General features: G+C 49.7%; 1 protein-coding gene across 1 annotated transcript in view; it reads left to right on the top strand.

The window, feature by feature from the left end:
* The first annotated feature begins 8,867 nt into the window (after positions 1-8,867).
* The window catches only part of Glct (ceramide glucosyltransferase), an 89,064-nt gene continuing 74,398 nt past the window's right edge, over positions 8,868-23,533 (top strand). Inside the window, exon 1 of the mRNA XM_077692739.1 lies at positions 8,868-9,680. Within this exon, the coding sequence (XP_077548865.1) occupies positions 9,145-9,680 (536 nt within the window). The 5' untranslated portion in view covers positions 8,868-9,144. The remainder of the gene's footprint in view (positions 9,681-23,533) is intronic.

Genomic DNA, 23,533 nt, shown 5'->3' with positions numbered 1-23,533 from the left:
CCTGACTTGGCTACAGCGCCCTGACCGGGAGGTTGGGAGGGGGTAAGGGGAGGGAACTCTCTGTTGTTCCCGAGAGCGACGGGAGACCCGTTTGCCCAGCCCACCTGTTTGTCGGTGCTCTTCCCTCGTTGCCGCTGACTGGAACGGACCAGGGACCTCGACTTCGGTGCTCGGGACCGGGACCTCTGGCATCTTCCGCTCGAGCCTCGTTTGCCGCTGCTCCCCTTCTTGACCGTCTCCCAGCGGCGGTTCCCTTTGGGGCTAGCCGATGGCGTCCGGCCGGCCCCCTTGGGGCCGCCCCGGGAGAGGGATCTCGAACGTTGACGGCTCTGATGGCCGCCCTTGCGGGCCGGCGTTCTCGATCGGCTCCGCGACGATGTGCTACGGCGGGGTCGCCCTGTACGGCATCTTTTCTCTTGACTTGTGTCGCCGTCTTCGGCTCGTCGGCGTTCCCACCGCCTGCGGCGCACCACATACGGCGTCTTGAAGCGCGCCTTGCAGGTTCGGTCGGCGGTGAGGTGCTTTCCGCCGCACAGGCTGCATTGCGGCACGCACTAGTGCTCAGGGTCCGGATTGGCTGCGGCACAGCCCCGGCAGATGCGGTCCTGGGGGTTAGGGCAGACGTCCATCCTGTGGCCGAGCCGCCCGCACGTGTAGCACACATCTATCTGCTTGCGGTGTAGGGTACACTCCACAAGCAGGTTCCCATAGCGTACGTAGTTTGGCACCTTGGTCCCCGCAAAAGCGATGACCACGGACCGCGTCTTGCCGATCCGGTTGGCCTGGAGCGCCGTGGGGTTGTGTTTGTGCACTACGTAGTCCTGGATCTCTTGGGCAGTGTCCTCTAACGGGATGCCCCGAATGACACCTTTGACTGTTCCATGGGGGGCGGACTCGTACGCACTGACTTCATGGGCCGTCCCTCTGATGTCGATGCTGGCCACAGCTACGTACTTGTCCGCGTTCTCCCTGCTTGGTGTGCTTGCGACAATTATGTTTTGTTGGTTTTGAGGCAAATTACATCCTCTCTTGAGTCACTTGCGGCAACTTCGGCCGCCGCTGCGATCGCTCGGCTAATTTCCACTCGCGAGACTTCGCCGACGCGAAGCCCGCCCCGTGGTCGCAGAATGATCTTCATGTCGGCGCGCGGGAGGTCTGGCATCCGCGCGCCCTTAAGAAGTCTCCCCTTGTTTACTCGCTTCGCCTTCTTGTGGCACAGCATCGTCTCAGAAGCGCCGCCGAGGTCGCCGTCCTGGCCACAGGTGTTGTGTGCAGCTCCGGCTCTGGCGCAATCTTGGCCGCCATGGCTTCCTTGCGTTAGGCGTAGCTGCCTGCCGCCGTTGACATTCAATTTCTCGCCGGCCGTTTTCCAGCCTTGCGCTCTGGACACTTGCTCTGGCAAAATTTCTTCCCCATCCACTTCGATCCGCATGGCGGTCGACATCTCGGGGTCAATGCCCGGAGTAATTAACTTCCGAGCTAGGTGGAGTCTTGGCTACGCCTGCCGCTTCCCCGGCCAAGGCCGGCTCTGCGCTCGGCTTAGTTGCAGGCGCGCCGCGTGGTACACAAAATCGGTCCTTATTTCCAAAATATGAGCTCCCTACCTCGGTTTCGGTATCCGCGTGGACCTCGCAGGCTTATACATCCAGGCGATGCAGTACCATGAAGATCCAGGCTTAATAACCGGCACAATTACCAAGAAAAGACAGAGCGATCGCGGAGCGCGTCCTCGTTCTTCCTTATTACGAGAAATGAATTAAACTAGAGGTAACGATAGAGTTATCTTACAACCAGATGTGATTAACTTTGCTTGAGAAGCTTTGAAAAAACAAGGAGGGTTACAGCCGTTCACTGCTGAGCATTGCAATAAAGCTGGCTTTGCCGCAAGGTATTTTTGCTTGCCCACAGGAAAAGTGCTTGGAACCCTCGCCATATACAGTCGACGTGGCGATGCGTGGCATGTTCGCTTGTGTGGAGCTACTTGTACTAAGAGCTTGATACAGTCTACAAACTAACAAACTAAAAGCACATTCCTACAGGCAGAAATCGTGTCGTGGCATAGCTTCAACTGAGCGAACGAATTGCGACGACCCGCTGGCGGCCGGCGGACTTAACGCTGGGCCGACTGACTCTATCGGAGGGCCGGCGAGCCGGGTAGTAGCTCAGTCAAGCCAAGGCACCTTTTTCTGACGTCATGCGAAACGTCAAAGAAATCGTCAAGGAGGATGCGGAGGGGAGGACAGCATTTCTGAATTGATTTTTCTACGGAATAAAGTCGCGTAGAAAGAACGGTCGAAACATGGCCTAGAGACTCCGTACTACAATTTTCGCTAGTAATCCCGCAATGTTTGCAAATCGCTTCAGGGGCGGTATTCTCATGTTTTGTCCGTTTTGTGTCCGTTTCAAAAGTGTCAGTTTTGAGCAAGCCCTGACTGGCTAGAAGCGGACACCCGGATGTGACGTCATGCAAGCACACGCGGCTTCTCGGAGCAGGCGATTTGGAGCAAACGATTTTTCGTCACCTTGTTGTTGGTTCGCTGGCGGAACAATAAACACATAAAAGATAGTTTAAAATAGGTTTAGTCGTTCAAAATGTGTTTACAAGAACAGTTCCGCTAAAGTAAACACAAAGCCCGCCTACAACTGGATGTACGTCACAACAAAATGGACGCAAAACGGACGTTTTCAAAACGGAGAAACACGAGAATACCGCCCCAGTGCCCTTTTTTAGGCGAAGGCCACGGGGTCTGCAGAAAACTTCGAATTAACCGAACTTAGCGCACTGCCATTAGTCTGAAACGTTATTCCCTTCTTGACTTAGTTGAGAGTCTCGGCTTTGGTCGCCCATTCGTGTGTACGGCACAGTTTGCCATGACAGTTCCTATTTATTGCGAAATTCGAAGCCTGAGCCATCCACATCGCAGACTGCTCTGTGCAACAACAAAGGTTGACGACCTGAAAAGAGAGATGCGTACGCTGGCGCGAGTCTAAAGTGATCTGCCGCGTTATCGACTGTGTGCTGCCTCAGTTGAGGTGATCTCCACCTTGCGCAGAGCACTGCGGCGTTTTGGCGCTTAAAAATATTGACGTTTATCGAGAAATGACGGTCACCTCAACGCTTTTATTCGAAATAGGCTGTGTCTAGAGTGCCGTCCGACGGTACTATAAGCACTCCACTATATCGACGTCCATCGGGGTTTTGTAAAAAAAAAACTGGGTGATTCCTCTGTGATAGGAATCGGTAAAACACGAATGTGAAATGTGCAACGAAATCTGCAGCTGAGCATGATTTGCGGGTCGGCGGCTGTCTTGTGGGCGTGCTTGGCGAACGACGTCCTGCTGGCGGGTCGCTTCGGCAAAGTGTACTGGTGTCATTTCCGTGACGGATATGACGTTAGTGAAATCTTGGTGCATCCCGGCATAAAACACTTTCGTGTTAAAATACAAAACGTGAAAACGAACAAGTCTAAGTATAACGTACTCTTTAGTACTAAAGGTTGCTTCTCCGCAAGAACACCATGTGTGCAAGGGTGCACCCTTTACAGGCCGCTTGCTTCGTTGTACTGGCGTCACTTCCATGACAGATGTGACGTAAGGGAAATATTCGTATATACGGGAATAAAACACTTTCGTGTTTGAAAACAATGCCGCGTGTGGCCCCACAATACCCCAACATGACCAGAGAGGACGCCATTACCCTGGGACAGCTGCGAACTAACACCTGCATTCACGGAACACTGTACTCCATGCCATCTACCCAACAACGTATACACTTCGACTTGTCAATACTGCCCCACACCCAACACTCTCTACCATATGGTCTGGGAGTGCCGACCACCACCATCATTAACCCACCTACCAAACCCAACCCTGGAGCAGTGGGAGGACCAGCTGACCAGCTCACGCCCTCAAGGCCAGCAAAGACTGGTGGACAGGGCCCGCCGGGCAGCCAAGGACCAAGGCTTCCTGGACTAAGGAGGACTCTCTACCAGAGGACTCTACCAGAGTCCTTCAATGCTTTACTGGTCACGAAACTGCTCCGTAACTCAATGGGAGAGCTTCATATGCTGCATTTGGCCGCCGCGCGGTGGTGCCACCCTCTCACTGAGGTCACTCCTCGGGCGGCGTTGCGCTGGCTCGAACGGCGGAGCCGCGGCGAGTTGTGTTTGTTTTGTGCGGGAAAAAAATGTAACCTGCATATCGCGCTCTTGTGATGCGACTTAAGTAGTGCAACGACGATGCCGAACATGTGTTGCGTCCCGGGATGTCGTTCCTTGTACAACGATACCACAGAAAATGTTTCCTTGTTCTGTTGACCCAGCGACGGGCAGCTGTGTGAGAAATGGAGGGGTGCCATTCCAAGGCAAGCAACGGGAGATTTCAGCTTCGATTATAAGTGTGCGACAGTGTGTGGAAATGCACTGTGTGTGAGCATGGAAAAAGCAATGTACCCTTTTGAGAGCATCGTTGACGTAGAATTGTACAAGGCTAACTTAAAGCCGGATTTTTGTCATATCAGTCAGGTTGTAGCGGTGCTTCATTACCTGTTTGCAAACTTGTATTACCTTGCGCTCAGGCTCGCGTGTAAAAAAGCTTTGGGACGTCCGCGTGCTTTTACTTTTCATATTTCCGCGAATTATCCCTTACGGTTCGTTTTGTTTGTCTTGTAACCGCGCGTGGCCGTTTCCGGTTTCTTAACTGGCGTTTCAACCGGAGCGCCCGGTTGCTCTTTTGGCCGTACGTCCCGTCGGGCAATATTGTTTGATATGGAAAGGGTGCCACCTTGTCGCTAACTTGATTTTTTGTTTCTTCGACAATGTTCTCGATCCTATTTCCATGGATCTGAAATTAATAACGTTCCAAGAGTAATGCATGCGTAGCAAACGCCGCGCAACTCACTTTATCGACGTTCATCTGTTCACGTCACACTGCGGACTGCTTCTTAGACGTTTGTGTTTCATTCTAGTCTTTTGTAGTGCAGGAGATCGCTAGCTCGCTGCGTTCAGAAAAGCTTTGCGTCGTTCTTGGCTACGTGGCAATATTCTGTTTCCTCCGTGTGCTGCACATCGCAGCGCGAAAAAATAAATTTTTGTAAGCTGGACCACGCTCTTTTGTCTCCCTTTGTAACATAGCAATTTTTTGTTGCGTGTGATAAAATCAGTTTCATTGTTCTTTTTTCGCTTCCTATTTTTGCAAGGATTGCAAAGCGTGGAAGCAGAAAGGCACATGGAGTAACATATATCTCTTTATGTTTTGATCCTTCGCGTTTCCGCAGCGTTTTTATGTTCTGAAGTATGTACCCACTCATCGAAACGACAATACTATTGGGCTATCTCTTTTAGCGTTCTGTGCATTACAGAGCAATCAACGGATTCATTAAGCGTAGTCTGAACGACGCGTACTTGGTTTGTTTCACTTTTTTATTGTATTATCGATAGGCCCGCAGCAGTCCGTCACTACACAGCTACCGTATGTGTGGTATTTACAACTTTGCTTTAAGAAAAGAAGCAATATAGATTTAAAAATCCTAAACACGACGGCGCAGCGCTTGTGTCAGAGCACACAGAAGCCGTTGCCGTTCGCGGCCGAAGTCTACGGTAACTTACTTCGAAAAATAAAACCCCATTGAAGGCAGGTGATAAACACAATTACTGGACTATTCATCGCTAACTACTACGAAAAACAACACACTTAATCAGCGCGCAGACACCAAAAGCAGCGAGCGTTTGCACGCCAAGAGCTGGCAAATACGCCGCACGCGCGGCGGCTGGATGACCTTCGTGCGGCGGTGGCGCCTGTAGTGGCACGCGCGGTCCCTATATGAAGCGAGCGCCGAAGTTTCGTGACCAAGGACGCCATTACCCTGGGACAGCTGCGAACTAACACCTGCATTCACGGAACACTGTACTCCATGCCATCTACCCAACAACGTATACACTTCGACTTGTCAATACTGCCCCACACCCAACACTCTCTACCATATGGTCTGGGAGTGCCGACCACCACCATCATTAACCCACCTACCAAACCCAACCCTGGAGCAGTGGGAGGACCAGCTGACCAGCTCACGCCCTCAAGGCCAGCAAAGACTGGTGGACAGGGCCCGCCGGGCAGCCAAGGACCAAGGCTTCCTGGACTAAGGAGGACTCTCACAACGGAACTCATACAGTTGAATAAATGTGTATTCCTCCTCCTGCGCGTCTGGCACTACATTGCTCTAGCTGACGTACACTGTAAAAACAATCCGTAATTTTACGGACAAATTACGGACCAGATGGCCGTAATAAAACAGAGCCGTGTTCTGTTTGATGCAGAACAAAGAAAACACCCGTAATTTAACGGAGGTGCGCTCCGTCCCTCAGTATACGGATGCTCTCTCCGTTACACGTCAAACGGAATCTTCTTCTGCTTTGCAAAATACGTGCTTTCCCTCTGTATGATGCAGAACAGAAACAGATCAGTTTACTAATAACTGCAAGAAATATATTGTCGTGTCGATCTTTTTGCTTTTTGAAACGTACTTTTTGAAACGGAGTGTTGGTTTTGTTACGGCCTCTCCGTACTACGAAATGTCCGTTCTTAAAATTCTTTCCGTTGTCTAAATTACGGAAATGTGTCCGGCAACATTTTACCAGCAGCTTTCTCCGTAAGTCAAGTTAACACAATCTAACAGTGTAAGTCAAGTTAACACAATCTAAACTAACATGGCCTATCGAATGGACAGCGATCATTTGAAACACGAAAAACTAACCTAGCCATAAAAATTACAGTTCAATTTTTAAAAAAAGAAGAAAAAAAGAGGCAAGAGGTGGTTTGCAACCACCGACCATGGCATCGAGGATCTAAGAGGGAACCCCTACACCACACCGACAGAGGCTTTCGGTGGTGCTAGCCAAGTCCCAAATATTCGGATGTCGTGCCTGCAGCTATGCCTGCAGCGCTGGGCTAGAGATCGGACGGCACTCTAGACACCGCGTTCGAAATAATTTCTAAATAATCGATATAATGGGTTTTAGCTTCGAGTTATCGAGCGATTTCTTCCATTGATTGCATGTAAAATAGCCGGGACCAGAACATCCCTTCCAATTAACCGAAAATTATTGAGTGTCGTCCGTCGGACAAACAGGCGGCGCGTATAGGTATAACCGCGCTCACGGGATTGACCTCGAAGAAGGAGACGACGCAGACTAACAATAGATGGCACGCCTTCAAAAGCATCCGACAAGATAGTCACCAGCGACTATTCCGTCAAAATGTGCCAAGGCTGTTCAAAAATTGGGCCCATCTCTCCGCGAGGGGGACTCGAGTAAATGCGTCGCATAGGGGGTGGGTGTATTGCGTTAACGTTTAGTGTTTGGGGAGTTGGTGGTAGTGAATGCGTTGTATCAGCAGCTTCTTGACGTAGTTTGAATGAGTCAAGGATATAAGGCGCGTTCGTAGCCTCCCATTCTGTGTCGGCTTTGTGGCGCAGTGGGTAGAGCACCATGTACATTGCATTCCGCCCGCAGGGTCGAGGGATCGAAACCAGGCGCCGGATAGTATTTTTTTTATATAGTGTAGGGGGAGGGGTGCGGACTACGACTACGGACGTCAACGCGGGTGACATCGTGAGTTACTGAAATGCTCTTAATTTAAAACGATACTTCGGGGATAAAGAGCCGATTTTAGCGGAACATCTGCTCTTCATCGCTGCGCAACGGTTCTGGGCGACTAAAAATATTGTTGTGGGGTGGCAGAGCAGACGACACGAGCCGTGGTTGAAGACGAAGCGATGTATTTGCAAGATGAGGCGAGCTATTTACAGTATTGACTCGGCGGACATGACGGAACCCGCGCTGGCTGCGCACCTTCACACTTGGTTGGTTGGTCGGAGCCATAACAAGAGTGGCACGTACCCACTCTGGGGGATTGGCCAAGTTTGATTGTGGTTTCATTGTTGAAGAAGCTAATGAATTCACACTTGAGACGAAGCGACGCGATTTCTCGCTTTTATCGGTTGGTTGCCTCAGAACATGGCACATACTCACGCGGGGATTGGCAAGAAAGTTTGTACCTAATCAGGTTGTGACCTTTATTATCTTATACTATCCCAAAATTTAGAAAACGAAATGCAGCACAGAGAATGTTTTTTTTTATTGTATGTCGCAAGTGTGAACGGTCCCTTACTCCTTGTCATCTTCCTTGATGGTGGACCTTGGCCCCATCGGGATTGTCCGCCGCGCCCCGTGACGATATGTTCTCGAAGGAAATAAACAATTGCGCGCATTATAAATAGCTGCAGATGTCTACGCGGTTTAGTTCAGTGACTGAGATTGAAAGGCGCCATATTTTTGTAAGTGTTGTTGTTGTTATTCCTTCCGAGTATGATGCATACCCAATCAGGTGATTGACCAATCATCAATGGTTGGGAAATTTTCTGAATTAACTACGGGCAACTGCACGGAGATAACTTAAGACGGTTAGGAGGGATTTTTGATTCATAAACAGGGAAAGAGTAATTGAGAAATTCAAAGTGTGAGACAACAATGCCTATTGTAATTATGATAATCGATTATTATTTTGCTCGATTAGCTCAGGAGGGTAGAACAAAAATCCCCAATGGCTTAATCTGGCACAAGCTCTGAATGAAAGTAATGCCGGCGCTGACCCAGCGAATCCAAGACTGAGAAATAAGTGTAGACGTTGAATGCGTTGTCTTCGTCTTCAAAAAACCCGCGAAGCGAACCGAGAGGGGGCGTTCACCAACGCAACACGTGAGGAGCCTCCGTGTTTTCTGTGTTACCCAATGCCTCGACCGGCGACGCGGACACCGCAGCCAGCAGCGCCAACGCTAGCGCGGTCCCTTTCTCCGTCAAACTAAGCATGGGAGGCCGACGAAACAGCGCACATCTCCCGTCGGACTGCCGCAGTGCCGGAATCGAAGCATCGCGCTAGGCCTAAACCCATCAGCCCACGCTTCCGTCGCACCGCACCTCAGCCCACCGCTGGTCGCAACGCCTACCCCGATCGCGTCGTCATCCGCGGTGGAACGGCGGCTGGCGCACGCCCCCACGGAGGCCGCCGCGTCGCTTTCATGCAGCCCGACGATGCGCCGCTGTCGTGGACAGCACGCTGAGACGACGACACGACGCCAGCATCGGCAGGATGCGCTGCGCGCTCGCCGCCGTCGGAAGCCCCTGGCCGCTGGTCCCTAGACAGCTCGACGGCTGCGGCCTATTGGACGTCGCCTGCCGCCTTATCTCGGCCTGTCGGATAACGCTCTCGCTGCTGTCTATAAAACGGAGGCCGCGGCGGGTAGCGCGTCAGCGCTATGCCGCCGCCAGAACATCGGCCGCCGGTCGCGTCGTCTGCTACGCCAGCTGCGAAAAAGCGGCCGCCTGCGCGCCGTGCGAGCGGCAGAAGAGCGTCGCGGCGCTGCTGCACTCACCGACTCCAGGCGGACGTGACGCAAGACCGCGCAGAGTCCTTCTAGCGGAACAGGTGTCTCCGCATCCGCCGACGTCACGCACTGGTGGTGACGCCACCAGCGCTCGCCGCCGCCGCCGCGCTCCCGCTCGTGCTGCCTGGGGCAGCGTCTCAAAGATGGCTCTCCTGTTTTACACACTTTACGGGTTTGCCATCATCTTCTTCGCCGGTTGGTGGTTCGTGTGGCTGCTACACCTAATGGCCATCTTCAATGGGTGAGTCCCCCCAACGCGGCCTCGGCTCCCGGAGCGGGCCGCCGGCCGAAATGGGCCGTCGAACACGCTGTCCGTGCGGGCGACCGTGCGGAGCAACATCGGCCGCCCCGCTCCGCCCTTCTCGAGAAGTGGTCACTTTCCTCAGGGCGTCCGGCGAACGCGAGCCGCGTCGCGTCCTTGGCTCGGCTAGTCGCTACCAGGGTCGCGCAGATTCCACTAGGACGTGTGTGTCCCGCCCGCTCCGCTAAGTCGTCTTCGCTAGAGAGTCGGCAGCCGCGAACGTCGCGCTGCTTTCAGTGCCGAGGCGATCAAGTTCGCTCGCAGCCAAAAGAAACAAACTCGTAGGGTGAGGAGCCCACTGTTTCGTTCCCAACGGTTCGCCGACCCGCTTCTCGGATTCCTGGCACATTTTTTGCGGCTCGCCGCCGCCGACCACGCAAGCTCGGTCGTGGCGGGGGCGAAAGTGGGTTTTTCGGGGCCAGGCCTAGAGCCGGCGACCCAGCGTGTCTCCGCGAGTTCCGCTAACGCCAGTAGTGCCGGCCGAAGAGCGTACCGATCCGGCCCGGCGAGGCGCTCCCGATCCAATCACGCCACCGAGACGCGAGCGACAGTTCGCTGGATTGCTGCCGAGATTTGGCAGCAGCCGGGCCGGCGCTGTGATGGGCGTGGTTTTTTTCTTGCAACAGCGGCAGCCCGCGCGGCATCCGAACGCCGGCTGGTCGGTCGCGTCGCGTTTTCTCGCGACGGTGTGAGTGCGGTGACTCGACATCGACGGAGCGGAGCGGGCGGGGCCTTACGAGCCAAGCGGTGCGCCCTTCCAACTTCCGTCCGCCGCGCTAACTGCCCGGTGGTCGTCCGTACGGCTTGTTTTTCACGGCACGCGCTTTCGCCGCCTGTCTCGAAAGGAGAAGGGGGTCGAGATTTCGCCCGCTCGATGGTCGACGACGACGACGGCAGTGGTTTCTATGCCCGCGGTTGTTCGTGCCGAAAGCGCGCGGCTGAGTGTCAGACTGCCGAAAGGAGGAAGAATGCCCTCTTCGGTTCCCCCACTGGCGAATTTGTCCGTGCTCTCGCGTGAGTCATAGATCGGGAATGTGTTTGGGGGGGCGTCAACGCGCCAGCTATGCTAGCAGAGCGACCCCCGTATGATGTTGCCGCCGCGAGCAGAAACTGTCGGGTGACGTCAGCGCTGCCCGTTTCCCGCCGTGTAACTTAGATAAGAATGGGATGAGTCTGAGACGATCCGTCAGTCGTCTCTCGCGTGCGGACGACGGGAAGCCGCGTACTTGCCTTCTCCGATTGCGTTGTTGTACGCGTCGTCGATTTTTCACGCTCTCGCAACGAAACTAAACAAGTTGAGCCCACACCAGAGGCGAAATTGCGAGTTGCGTTTGTTTCGGAAACGTCCATTTCACGGTCGTTGCGATTTTGACGTCCTGCCTGGCGTTCGGCCTCTGACTTCTACAGAAACCACCACACACAATCTTTGCTGAGTCGTTTGTTTTCCTCCGATAAGAGCTCACACAGTGGAAACGGACATAACTCGGAATATCAGCTGTATGCAAACTCGACGGCTCTTGTCAACGTTGTGCAAACACGCGTGCTGGGCTGTTAACTGGATTATACTTACGGCAGAGGCGGCCGAAGATCATCCTATTAGCCATCTCGCGACGAGAAAATCGGTCGCCGTTTCGCGTGGCCCGGTTTTACGTCCGTTCCGAGCGAAATTCGAGGCCAGTGAGGACGCTGCCGACACCGGTCTGCGTACAGCGTGTGTCGTCTGTCTGGGTGGCTTACGCCCGTTCCTAGCCTTGATCTGGACGGCGATACCTGATCGAACGACGGCACTCTGGGGCCTTATAGGGGCCATGAAGACGGAATACGCACAACGTTGTTCAAATTGAAAGAACCAGCTTTTGGTACAAGCTCACTCAGGTTCATTCCAGCCCCGAAACAAGTTTTTTGTGTGCGTTTGTTTTAAACGAAGTGTTGAAAAACTTTCAAATTTAGCGCCACGGTGACGTCATCTGTGCAGGACTGATTTAATATGATCAAGCGGGAAAAAAAAGTTATCTGTGCGTTAAGTGCACCTTAACCTTCAAGTGATGCGACCAGACGGAACTGGAGGTACACTACAACGGGCCAATCATGTTTCGTGGTGGTGGCTTGGGCAACACCATCTAGAAAAGGTGTTGGCTTGGGGCGCTGGCCGCGAATCGTAGATTGTGACGTCACAGCGAAATCGCCGGAAAGTGACTAGGGGAGCCCCACTGCTTCATCTGTTATGTTTAATATTTTTTGCGGTAACATCATTATTGTAATTATTATTATTGTTATTATTGTTATTATCATCAGTACAAAGCGGTGTTTTTAATTAACCGAGCTCGTATTTTGTCACCACAGCCCCTTTCAAACGTCCGGCGAGGTTGATTTCTCACGCGGCCTCGCGTGATTGGCTGCGCGCGCGAGAACGTCACGGATAACGGCGCGAAGAGCCAATCACGGGAGACTGCGTGAGGAGTCGATTAACTTTCCCGGCACCCCATAGGATTTGCACCGAGGTTTTGTCGGGGCGCGAAAAACAAAACCGAGCCGGCCGTTCCGAAGTGGCGGCGGAGAATTTGAATGTGGACCTTTTTTCGCGCCAAGGTTCGTGCTTCTTGGTTGTGAGACGCGCCGTAATTGCAGTAGCCCGAATCGATTTCTGTGGCCTGGGTGTTGCTTATTTTTGCGTGTCTATTATACTGCGAGTACGTCAGTCCGCTACGCCCTCTGCTGACCTACAAAAATCGCGCTGTAGAATGCACAGTAATGTGCCTGACTCCATTTGCTGGATAGAGCGGGCAACCTTGCTGTCTGTTAGCGTTCGAAGTTTTGGGCGCTCGTAATTTCAAACTAAGTGTAGTGTTGAACGAGTTGGTAATTCATTTTCAAAAAATAGCAACGTCGGGAATAGAAACAAGAACGCTTTTAAGACGACGGGACGAGCGCTGACTTCCAACGGAGTTTAGTAAGAGAAACCTTGCACCTTTTATGTACGCACTCTTCATCATTAACACCAGTAAAAAAAAAAAGAACAAGAAAAAAAAAAACAGACGTGTAAAGCTGATCTCGCACCACCACATCAACCCGCGTTCACGCACTTGGAACAATCTACAGAGACACCAAGTTGTCCATACCTGATGTACAGCACGTGTTGCAAAGGAAATCTGTCTCTTTTTGGGACGAAGTTACATGACTCCCGGCTCACGCATTTACTACACGTCGTCTTTCTGTGCCTTTGTAGCTATTTTTTTAAGAGTCCTGCAAATTGAGTTTACGCCAACTCTGTCCAACCGCGCACGCCCGAAACACACTCGGAAGCAAGTATTTTTGTAGGTTTACCTTGAAGCGCAAAAGAACAATGAATGGCCGTATTAATCAAACGATGACACGTTTGGTGTAACTGTTCAGCGCGATCTTACGAGAGGCCCGCTTTTTAACTTAACCAAACGTGCGTTACGGTGCAGCAAACGTTCGCAGACGTCGCGTTTTATCAGCACAACGAAAAACTCTGAAATGGGCCCTGAATAGGTTCCAAACCATCGATATAGTCCGCGTTCACGCAGCATATACCGAATAGTACACCTCTGCGTAATACAGGTGCCGAACAAACATGCCAAAAGGATTTTTCTTTCTCGTTTACCTGTGAATCTTCGTCGCCATTGAAACCATTAAGCTGGCCGTTTTCGACGGTCCGCTGCGGTATCGGCGGCCCGCTCGTGGACAAGCGCGCCACGCATGCGCAATGGCGCTCCCGCTTACAATCGGAGCGGAGCGGACCGTGAAAAACGGCGAGCTAAAACTCGCTACTGACGCAGCTGTATGTAAAGTCCGTCAAGCACCTTTTGTACGTGGGGGATATTTTCCTTCCTCAGCGTTCTTGCACGGCTTTTCGAAACAGAGTCGTCAAACGCGGTGAAATGCCATGAATGAAGTGGGAATGCGCGTTGCGTAGTCGAGGAAAGAGCGTGTTTTCGTCGGAGAGACCATGCCTCCGCGTAACAAGCGTCGTACGTGCCGCTTGTTTCGCGGGCGAGGCCGATAAACGCTTTCCCTCTTTCCTTCGTGGCTGGGAGCGCTGCTGCGACAGCGGCGATTATTGCCAGCGAAGAACGTCACTCCGGGATTTGTTCGCCGCGTATCGGTGTCACCCTCTCGGGCAAAGTTCTTCGGGCCGTGCCAGGAATATCCCCGGCGACATATTATCGTAGCGGGAGTTTTACTCTGGCGTGCAGTCGGGATGTTTTCGCTCTCATTGCAGTGAGTGACGCTTTCGCCGACTTAAAATTGTAGGGTTTAACGCGCCGAAGCTACGTCTGGGGCGGAATTCTGAGCTTTGTCCGTTTCGAAGCGTCCACTTCGAGCGGTCCCTGATTGGCTGAAAGCGAACGACCGGATTGTGACGTAGCACATTCAAGGTGATATCATTGGTCAGAGGTCTTGCTAGAGGTCTTGCAAACGGACCCGGAATGGACATTTTCGAAAAGGACCAAACGCAGAATTTCCACCCCTGAGATATGAGGCGCGCCGTAGTTGAGGGCTCCGGATTAATTTACACCACCTGGGGGTCTATAAGTTGTGCTCCGAAATCTCGAACTAAAGACGCGGGATCGAAATTATCTCGCCAACTTCGCGGTAGGAAGCATTTGATTGCCATAGTTAAGCTTCTTTCCGCTTCGAAATATTTTGACTTGGGACTTTTGAACGAGGCTGATTTTTTTTTCTTTATTCGCTGCCTCGCTGTATAACTATTTTATTAAGAGCGATCATCGGCTGCTTTTTATCGGTGCGACTGAAAGGGAATCGGCCAGTAGCAGCGACGTTGTTTGTGACTTCACACAAGCACGATCTGAATTCCCGGACTTCGAAAAAAGTGAAAAAAAAGAGAGCGAGTTTGTAAGTTACCTGGTGTGCCTAGAGCAATAGTATGTTGCTCTTGCATTTCAGGACCACCTAAATTTCAATACTGGAGGGCGTGTTCTTAAGCGGTTCAGATGCTGAAAAAAAAAAAAAAAAAAGAAACAGTTAGAAATACCCTGAATACGTTTTTTGAACTCCGAAAATCATGTTTCTACAAAAAACAAACTAGTCTACGAGGATGGCTTGGTGGGCTAGTTGGGGATGCATACTAAATGTGTTGTACCAGCGCACGTGTACGAGGGCACAAAAGAAAGAAACGAGAGGACAAAGCGCTGCTTTTTTTTTTTAACTACAACGGATTCTTTACTCGGAAAAGTAAGACAATATAAACCCCGACACTCCAATGGGAAGGCTAGAACAACCTGACCTCAGCACTTCTCTTCTCGCCCTCAGCTTGCTACAATCGTTGCACCAGGTGCCGTATTTATTCGATTAAAAGGTGAGGGTGCAGTTTGGAGAGTAAAAAAGAAATCGCAATACTGAGCTTTGAATATGTGGTGGGGTGTGACTTCGAAACTACGGGTTATGGAAAAAGAACCTCGCCTTATATCCGAATAAATACGGTAGTCTATTTCTTTTTTCGGGAGTGCAACCGAAGGCATGCTTACACTGCTGTCATTAAAACGTTCACCTTTAAGCGACTCGATAACTGCGGGTGTGTGCGTACGTATCCTTCTCTATGGAAATTACTGTGCACTCTCCGAACAGCGGAACACAAGCGCATTTTTTACAGTGCGAAGCTGAGCGGGCCGAAACAACTGCCTTTTTTCCCACGAGGTCCGCAGCTTCCCGTCTGGCCAACATGCTTTGCCACAGTCCAGAGGGAGCGAGTAAACAACGCCTTTCTTACATTGAACAAGCTGCTTCCTGCGGTCCTTCAAGCAGCCCACTTTTTCTCTGCCCTCCGCCGTTTACTCTCGAACCCAGCTTGGAAAGTTTGTTATGGACAGACAAAATGACATCAATGCCTGCGCGCATACCAATTTTCTTGAGGTTCGCTTTTCTGATGGGGGCGAAAAGCAAAAACGCCCGTGTGTACGAGATTTCGGCGCACGATAAAGATCCCCAGGTGGTCAAAGTTAATCCGGCGCCCTCCACTACGGCGCGCCTCATCGCCTGCGTTGCGTCGGCGCGTTAAACCCCCACAATCAATCAATCAAATCAGTCAATTTTCTTGAGGTTATGCGCTATGATGTGCATACACTTAAAACCAGATCTAACGAAGCTGCCGGAAACCGCGGATTGCTTCGTTAAATTGAGAACTTCGTAAAATCGGGTCTGCCACATTAGGAGCAGTTGATTCCACAAATTGGATATCCGAAGGGAGGCTCATCCCAGCAGCTATAGGATGACATCGTGATTGCGGCGGCCGCGGTGCTCTCCCGTCGATAATTAAAGAATGCGCTAAAATTCCGCGGTGAAAATAATAAGCCAGCCGGGGCTGCCCCTGAAGTCGTCGCACCCCGGAAGACGCGTGAAACACAGTGCGTTTTGTTGTACTACTTCGCTGCTTAGCGAAGCGTTTTGTTGTACTACTTCGCTGCTTAGCGAAACGTTCTTGGCTCTGACATCCTTGAACCACGTAAACAGGGCCTCCTCCAACTCGTGCGGGGTAGTCTTGAGGTTCTTTTCTTTCGACGCGGCATGGATGATGGCGGCGCCCTTTCCCTTCAAGATTGTGGCGAGCGTGCTAACCGGGATGCCGCGGTCAAGGCCATGACACTGCTGAGTTTCTCTTATAGCTCCGTAAAAACGGAAATGGATGCGTCGTTCTTTTTTTTTTTTTTTTTGGCGTGTGCGATAATCTTCGAGGCGTTCTGACAAAACAAATTCATAATTGCTCCCTTTTGATATGTCTGTTCCTCGAAATACTTCGTTCAATCGGGAATGGCACTGAATCTATTTCGTTAGTTCGAGTTCATAAAAGCGTTGAGCCGTACCGGCACTTGCGGGGGAATCCGAATTTGTTCGTAAGATCGGGAAATTCGTAAGATCGGGTGTTGTGTTAGATCCAGTTTTGACCGTGCATGTGGTACCGCAACAGTTTTTTCTTTCCTTGGTCTCTCATCACCGGGCAGTCCCAGTCGCCACGTTTGAACTCCTTCAACAAGGCAGGACCCACTGACGTCAGCAAACGATGCGGGAACGCAGCTGTCAGCAGGCGGGTATCTTGGTCCCCGAAACTTTTTGTTTGCTGAGTGGGCACGGGATCTTAAAAATGAATTTTTAGGGCAAGACGTGACGATGCCGCGTTTTACGAGTTTGGTGTGGTTGGAAGCATAAGGAAGCAGCGGTTTCGACGCTCGTGGCTCGTATACGTCTAACACACACATTCCCCAGTAAAATATTCCCCATTTTTACTGTTCCCCAGTCTACTGGAACTTCGTGCGTCAACTTGATTGATTGATTGATTGATTGATTGATTGATTGATTGATTGATTGATTGATTGATTGATTGATTGTAGGGTTTAACGCGCCGACGCAACGCAGGCGATGAGGCGCGCCGTAGTGGAGGGCTCCGGATTAATTTTGACCACCTGGGGATCTTTAACGTGCGCCGAAATCTCGTACACACAGGCGTTTTTGCTTTTCGCCTCCATCAGAAAAGGGGCCGCCGCGGCCGGGAATCGAACCCGCGACCTCGTGCTCAGCAGCGCTACGCCTTAGCCACTGAGGTGCGTCAACTTTAAAGGCTTCACGCAGTCGCTAAAAGTGGCCAAAACACGGGACACTGGCGCGTCAAAGTTCAAGGCTTCACAATTTAAAACTTTAAGGCAGTCATCTACATACCTAAAAACGCGTTTTTTTTTTTAGTTCATCAGCGCTTTGTCCTGTCGTTTCTTCCTCGTCCGCGTGCGCTGGTTACTCCTTCAAGGATAGTTTAGTTGACGCGTATTCGCAACTGCAACTCTAAGCGCACAGACGCGACAAAGGAAACTTTGCAAGCGTTGCCTACCAGCCGTTTGTTTGAAAAAAACTTCAAAAAAAAAAATACCTAGCGAAAAAAAAATACACATTTCCGTAAGTCACTTGAAACCAGCACACGCGGGGTACAGGCATTTCTGACAGCCAGAATGGTTTCATTTTCCGGTCTAAATTTTAGTGTTACTTGAACGTGTTTGTGTCGTGTTTCCGTTATGGTTGTGTTTGTGTTGTAGGCGCAGACTTGTGGCCGTATAACATATATATATATATATATATATATATATATATATATATAGGGAGTAGTAGAACTTTGAAGATGGTAGAGAACACAAGAGAAGAAAAACTTCGAACAAGGTAAAAGCACGATTGTGGCCTACGTTTCAGCAAAGAAGCAAGTTCTCTTTGCTGAAACGTAGGCCACAATCGTGCTTTTACCTTGTTCGAAGTTTTTCTTCTCATATATATATATATATATATATATATATATATATATATATATATATATATATATATATATATATATATATATATATATATATATATATATATATATAAACAAGGGTCAATCTGTCGCGCTGGGTATTGCGTTTTGCAGTGTTACGAGCATTTCACACCGCCACTACTGCACTGAGCCGAATGTCTGACACAGGCGCGCGCGAACCCCACGAAGCTCTGATATGTGCTAACCCGTCGCAGCCTAGGTCAGCTGGCACAGAATTCAGCGGGCACATTTTACGGTTACTCCGAGCGTTTGTCAGAAGGTAATTAACCTGCTACGCACTAAATTGCTCTCGCGCATGCATTGCCTGGGAGCAAGACGGGGATGGGGCAATAATTTGTGGCTGTTCGCCCGATAATTCTGAATCTACGTCGGAAGATGAGAAGAACGTCGGACGTTTGAACCGTCGGCGACTAGCGACGTTTGAAAACATCGGTGACTGGTCGTTATATATATATATATATATATATATATATATATATATATATATATATATATATATATATATATATATATATATATATATATATATTTATTTATTTATTTATTTATTTATTTATTTAAAGTACCTTACAGGCCCCTGACAGGGCATTGAGTAAGGGGGGTACATATGAAATGTGCGACATTAACAAGATTTTCAAAAAGGAACTACAAAGAACCACAGTCCAAGAAAACATTATACAAGAAATTAGCCGTAAATACATATCTAGAGAAACGGAAAATACAAAGATAATGTGTGCGATATCTTGCACGAACTAAGACTAAAATATATATATATATATATATATATATATATATATATATATATATATATATATATATATATATATATAAATAAACTGTGAACTATAAATAAAGGACTGTTCAACTCCCAGCAGCTTGAACTTCCGTGAAGGAAGCTGTTTTCACCCACACATTCGTTTGCATACCGTTTTGTGATCCATCACTTTTGTTTTTTGGTCGTTGTTTTTTTTGCCATTGTATTCAGCAATGCTTTGCAATTTCATTGCGTTTTGCGAGCAGAGTAATCCACGATCTTAAGTGCAAACGAGAACAATGGATCTGGCCGCACAAATTTCGAGGTTTTGCTCCCTCATGGTATGGTAGTACGAGGGGAAGGGGGGCACGGAGGAGGGTATAAAAGTAAGCTTGCAGCCTTAATTTAGAATACACAAAATGACGCAGTTTTGAACCACAACGTGCGAAACTTTGGAAGCTTGTGCGTTTTGCGTTTAAAGGGACCGTGCGACACTTTCGATTAACGCTTTCACTGTTTCCTTCGCGACTGGAAGCACTGCGAAAGCTATAGTTATCGGCAGCCCGAAGCGGCACTGCGTGGTTTGTTCGTCGCACCAGAAACGCCTTCCGTTTCCCTTTTGTTTTTGTGGCTTTATTTTCAGAGTTGCTATCGAAAAACATTCATTGCTGCAACTGAAGGCAAACCGACCAACAGCCGCTACATAGCCCCAGGGACGTAATTCGGGCCGTCGAAGGACGTCAAGACCGGTAGAGAGAGAAAAATCTTTTGATCGACTTTCCCAAGTTATCTGATAGGCACAGAGCAGTCATTTCTGGCTGAGGTACTTTGCGACCCCCTAAACTTAAGTACTGGGTGTGTTGGGGATCAACGTTCCGCAAGCATCTGATATTTCAAAAAAAAGTTGAAGAAAGTGTTGCATGGTCCCTTTAAGTCGGCCTCGACTGCTCATTCATGAGTGTACTATTTTAATGCCCAAGTTTTCTTTGCCGAGCACCCGAACGCAATCAGTGTAACGGCTCGCATCTACGCGAAAATGCGTATGCGTAATTGGCGAAGCTTAGCCATTTAGCAGTTACAATAGCGTAACTGCAAATCACTGCAAGAAAAAAAAATGTAAGGGAAACGAAGAGTGGCCCAATTCGGCTATTGATGGCCAAATCTGGCAGCCATCGTCCTTCGCAGAAAACTAAAAATAAAACAATTTATTGTAATAGGAAAAATAACTAAAAACCTGAAATGAACTTACACGAGATCAGGGTCTTTTTAATACAGCGCCCTTACGCTATCAACTGAAGAAAAAAAAACAGGAAAAGGTGTGTGGGTTGATGTGTTCTGTCAATGCCACCATGGAAACGTAAGGTTGGTGAACCGGAGAAGCGGCGTAAGAGTGCTTACGCGTTAGTGGGTAATTCACAGAATTTTCCTTGCTTTTTTTTAACGAATTTCCAGCTTGTGAAACTTCCATCAACTTCATGGCAGTTTGCGAAAGCCCAATTCATTGGCATACACGCTGGCTCGTGGTCGAACCTTGCGCGGTGACGGTCTTGTCCGCGTTCAATAACAGCTGATTGCAGACGACACCTGCGCTACGCAGCTTGTCTGCGTGACGCATTTTGATTTACGTGTGCGTCAGTGGAGCATATTTTGCCGGACGGAAGCTCCTTTTTTGATTGTTGGGAGTTCTTACGGCTACATTTGCCTTCTTGGCTGCCGAAAGGTGAAAGTTGCAGACGTGTTTATTTTATCGGAATTCTTCTGCGCCGCAGTTGCTCGAGCACGGGATTGTTCAGGCAACGCTGCCCGCCAGCCATTTATCTGTTTAGAAACGTCGGGATCGGAGTTGTTTGGCACAATTTTTGCAGTTGTCTTATTAGCGGAGACTGAGAAGGAAGCTCGGTAGACGTGAAACGTACGTATGCACTTCAAGCGGTTCGTTACGCTCTAGCGTAGTCTCGAAACGGTTCAAGACGTTGTTACGCCATGTAAAATCTATTTCCCGTTGTCCCCCTAACACATGCTTTGGTAACTCGGCATCATCTCCTTATAAGATTTAAATATTGCCACCGTGTTACCTTTGGATAAAGTTTGCGGTGGAGTAAAATTGTAGATTTTTCGTTTCCTTTTCCGCGTTGTAGTTTCCGCCAACGCGACTTCTTCTAAAGGCAAGAAACGGGTCTGTGTGCGTACGGGAAGTTCAGTGCGCCCAAGAAAGTGGGGCTAATATACACACAAAACACAAGTTAGCCTGAATGGGAGTTTCTTGGCTGGAATACGTCTTTTAAACTCCTCACGACAGACGGCCTGCTCCCACGTGTGGTAGTATGATGGTGGAAAAACTGCCAGTTTACACCGGGGGCCACAAGCCGTCGTAAATAAGCGCATTTACCACGGTTGTACCTCTTCACAAAACGCAGTATCTGGCTGTGATTACTGCGTTTGTCCTAATGGGAGTATTAAAAACTCCCACGCCACCTCCATTTCCTTCTCCTCCTCCTTCACCCCTTCCTCCTCTACGCGTCCTTACAAAATGGCTGCCAGTTGGTGTCGTGTGTCGTGTGAGCTCCAGCGTCCCCGAAAATTTATTGCTAGTGTGACCTTGCGGCCGGACGAACGGATGTGAAGCGCTTACCAACAACCGAAGCTCGTTGCGAACATTGTGGAACCAGCCTGGACTGACGTGCGACGGACTGCAACGTCGCCTCCTTGTCAACGACCTTCGAGCCGACGGAATACGCCAGCGAGCCGACGCGAGGCCTAAATGCAGTGATCGCTGAGAGTGGCTCGTTAAAAACAACGCGGTTGTGCCTCTGCGAGGTGGTTGAAGGTAAGATTTTCACGTTTTTTATTGTACGCAACATTTTGGGAGACTTGTGCCCCTTCTAGCGCCAAATAAACTCAACGTGTTTCCCGCGCCACTGCACGGGCGATTCTCCGCCACTGGAGGTGAGCGTTGTGCGTGAAAGACGGCACCATGCCCGGAACGTCATTGGGGAGGCCGAACTGTGTGCAAGCAATGCGTATTTGCGCGGGTCTCGAGCAGAACACTCACTCATTCACACTCGCAAGCAGAATGAAAACTGTCCGAACTCTGGACGGCTGTTAGGTGTTTTTGTTAGGCTGTGTCTGTGGCTTACTGGCAAGCGAGGGTGAAGGTGGCCGGTCAAACGTCGCAGGGCTGCCGCTTTTCTTGAGAAGTAGGTGTGGTGCCAGCCGCGCCTGCTACGAGGAGGGTGACTGCCGCGTGCCGCCGGCGATTAATTGCTTTCACTGGAAAGGGAGAAGGTCGGGGCCCTGTGGGAGCTCTCCGTACGCTAGGCGCGTGTAACTATAACCAGCAAACGCCATTCGAGGAAGCATTCTGTAGAGTCGACAGACGACTGCTTTTTTTTTTTTTTTTTTTTGAAGGGGGCACGCGCAGGCGTCACACCGACCGAAATTTTTCCGTAACTTTCGGTGAGGGGAGCGAGGGGCAGTGCGGGGGTTAAAACCTGAAGCTCGTTCCCAGAACACTACACGCAAGGAAAAGAGGGAAAGGAAGCATTTTGAGAAGTTGGTCGCCACAAGGGTCGCGCACCTTTTTGAACAGCAGAACACTTCGTTTTGACGAACTAGTGAGCGCAGGTGTCTCGGACAGAAGTGCAACTGTGCGTAGCTTTAAACAAACATTCAGACATTACGGAAAGTTGGACACAAGAGTGACAAGTTCAGCGTCTTTACAGTGCCGTTTCTTTTCTTATTTTTTCAGGTCAGATGCCCAATATGCTTATGTATTTGTTACCGCAGATTTAAAGCGTTTTGCTATCCCTCTAATGAATGGGCTGCTGTGGCTTCCAGAAGAACGTGCCAGGGGGTGCGGCAACGTCAGCGTTTGGGAGGCACGTGCAAGCAAACAGCGCACCGACGACATGCTGACCTCATTGTTTGCAAATGGCTTAAATTTTTTTTGTTGAGGAGTGTTGTAGTAGATAAAGTTCTTACCAAGAGACCTTGTGTTCTCGATGTAGGTGTTTTGTTGATTCAGTGTTTTTATTGTCTTATTAACGTGTTCACACGTATATCGTATTCATGTAATTTTTATGCAATAAATTGACTGTGCAGAAAACAAACTTTTCACGTTCCGCCATTCAACGTTTGAAGCGGAAAAAGACTAGAAATTACGTGATCCCAACGAAAAATAAAAATGCGGCCTGTGCCCTTATTAAGAACTCCCAAATGCAGTAATAAATTCCACTGCAGCGCATATATATGAAGCGCACAAAAACACACAAAAAAAACCTCGAATGCAGGTCAACACTGCTCCCAACGCGCCCCCTGAAAACTCCCAGTTGGAGGAAACAATACACTCCCAATGGTACCCCTGGAAACTCCCATTGTAGTGGCAGTAAAATGAAACTCCCATATGCTACTGAAAAAACTGCCGAAATAATGGGAGTAAGGCGAAACTCCCATTGGAAGGAGTTTTGAAAACTCCGAATTGGTACTGAGTTATGACACAAGCCATTTACTCCCATTCCGGCTTATTTGTGTTCTGTGTGTATATTTAAGGGTTTTACTTTTGTTTTTTGTGCAAGCAATGCTGTCGCGTCCCGTTGTTGAAAGCCTCACCTGGCCAGCTTCTTTACCGCTATCCGCCCCTTGTACCTTCTATCGGTTTCTGAAATGTCTACCTATAATGACGTCACTTCCGTGCTCACGAAATTGTCGACT

The sequence above is a fragment of the Haemaphysalis longicornis genome, unplaced genomic scaffold (assembly GCF_048455015.1).
Source record: "Haemaphysalis longicornis isolate Haplotype H1 unplaced genomic scaffold, Haemaphysalis longicornis Haplotype H1 scaffold_12, whole genome shotgun sequence".
Taxonomy (NCBI): Eukaryota; Metazoa; Arthropoda; class Arachnida; order Ixodida; family Ixodidae; genus Haemaphysalis; species Haemaphysalis longicornis.
The sequence above is the reverse complement of the archived record's forward strand: the minus strand, read 5'-3'. Positions and strand labels throughout refer to the sequence as shown.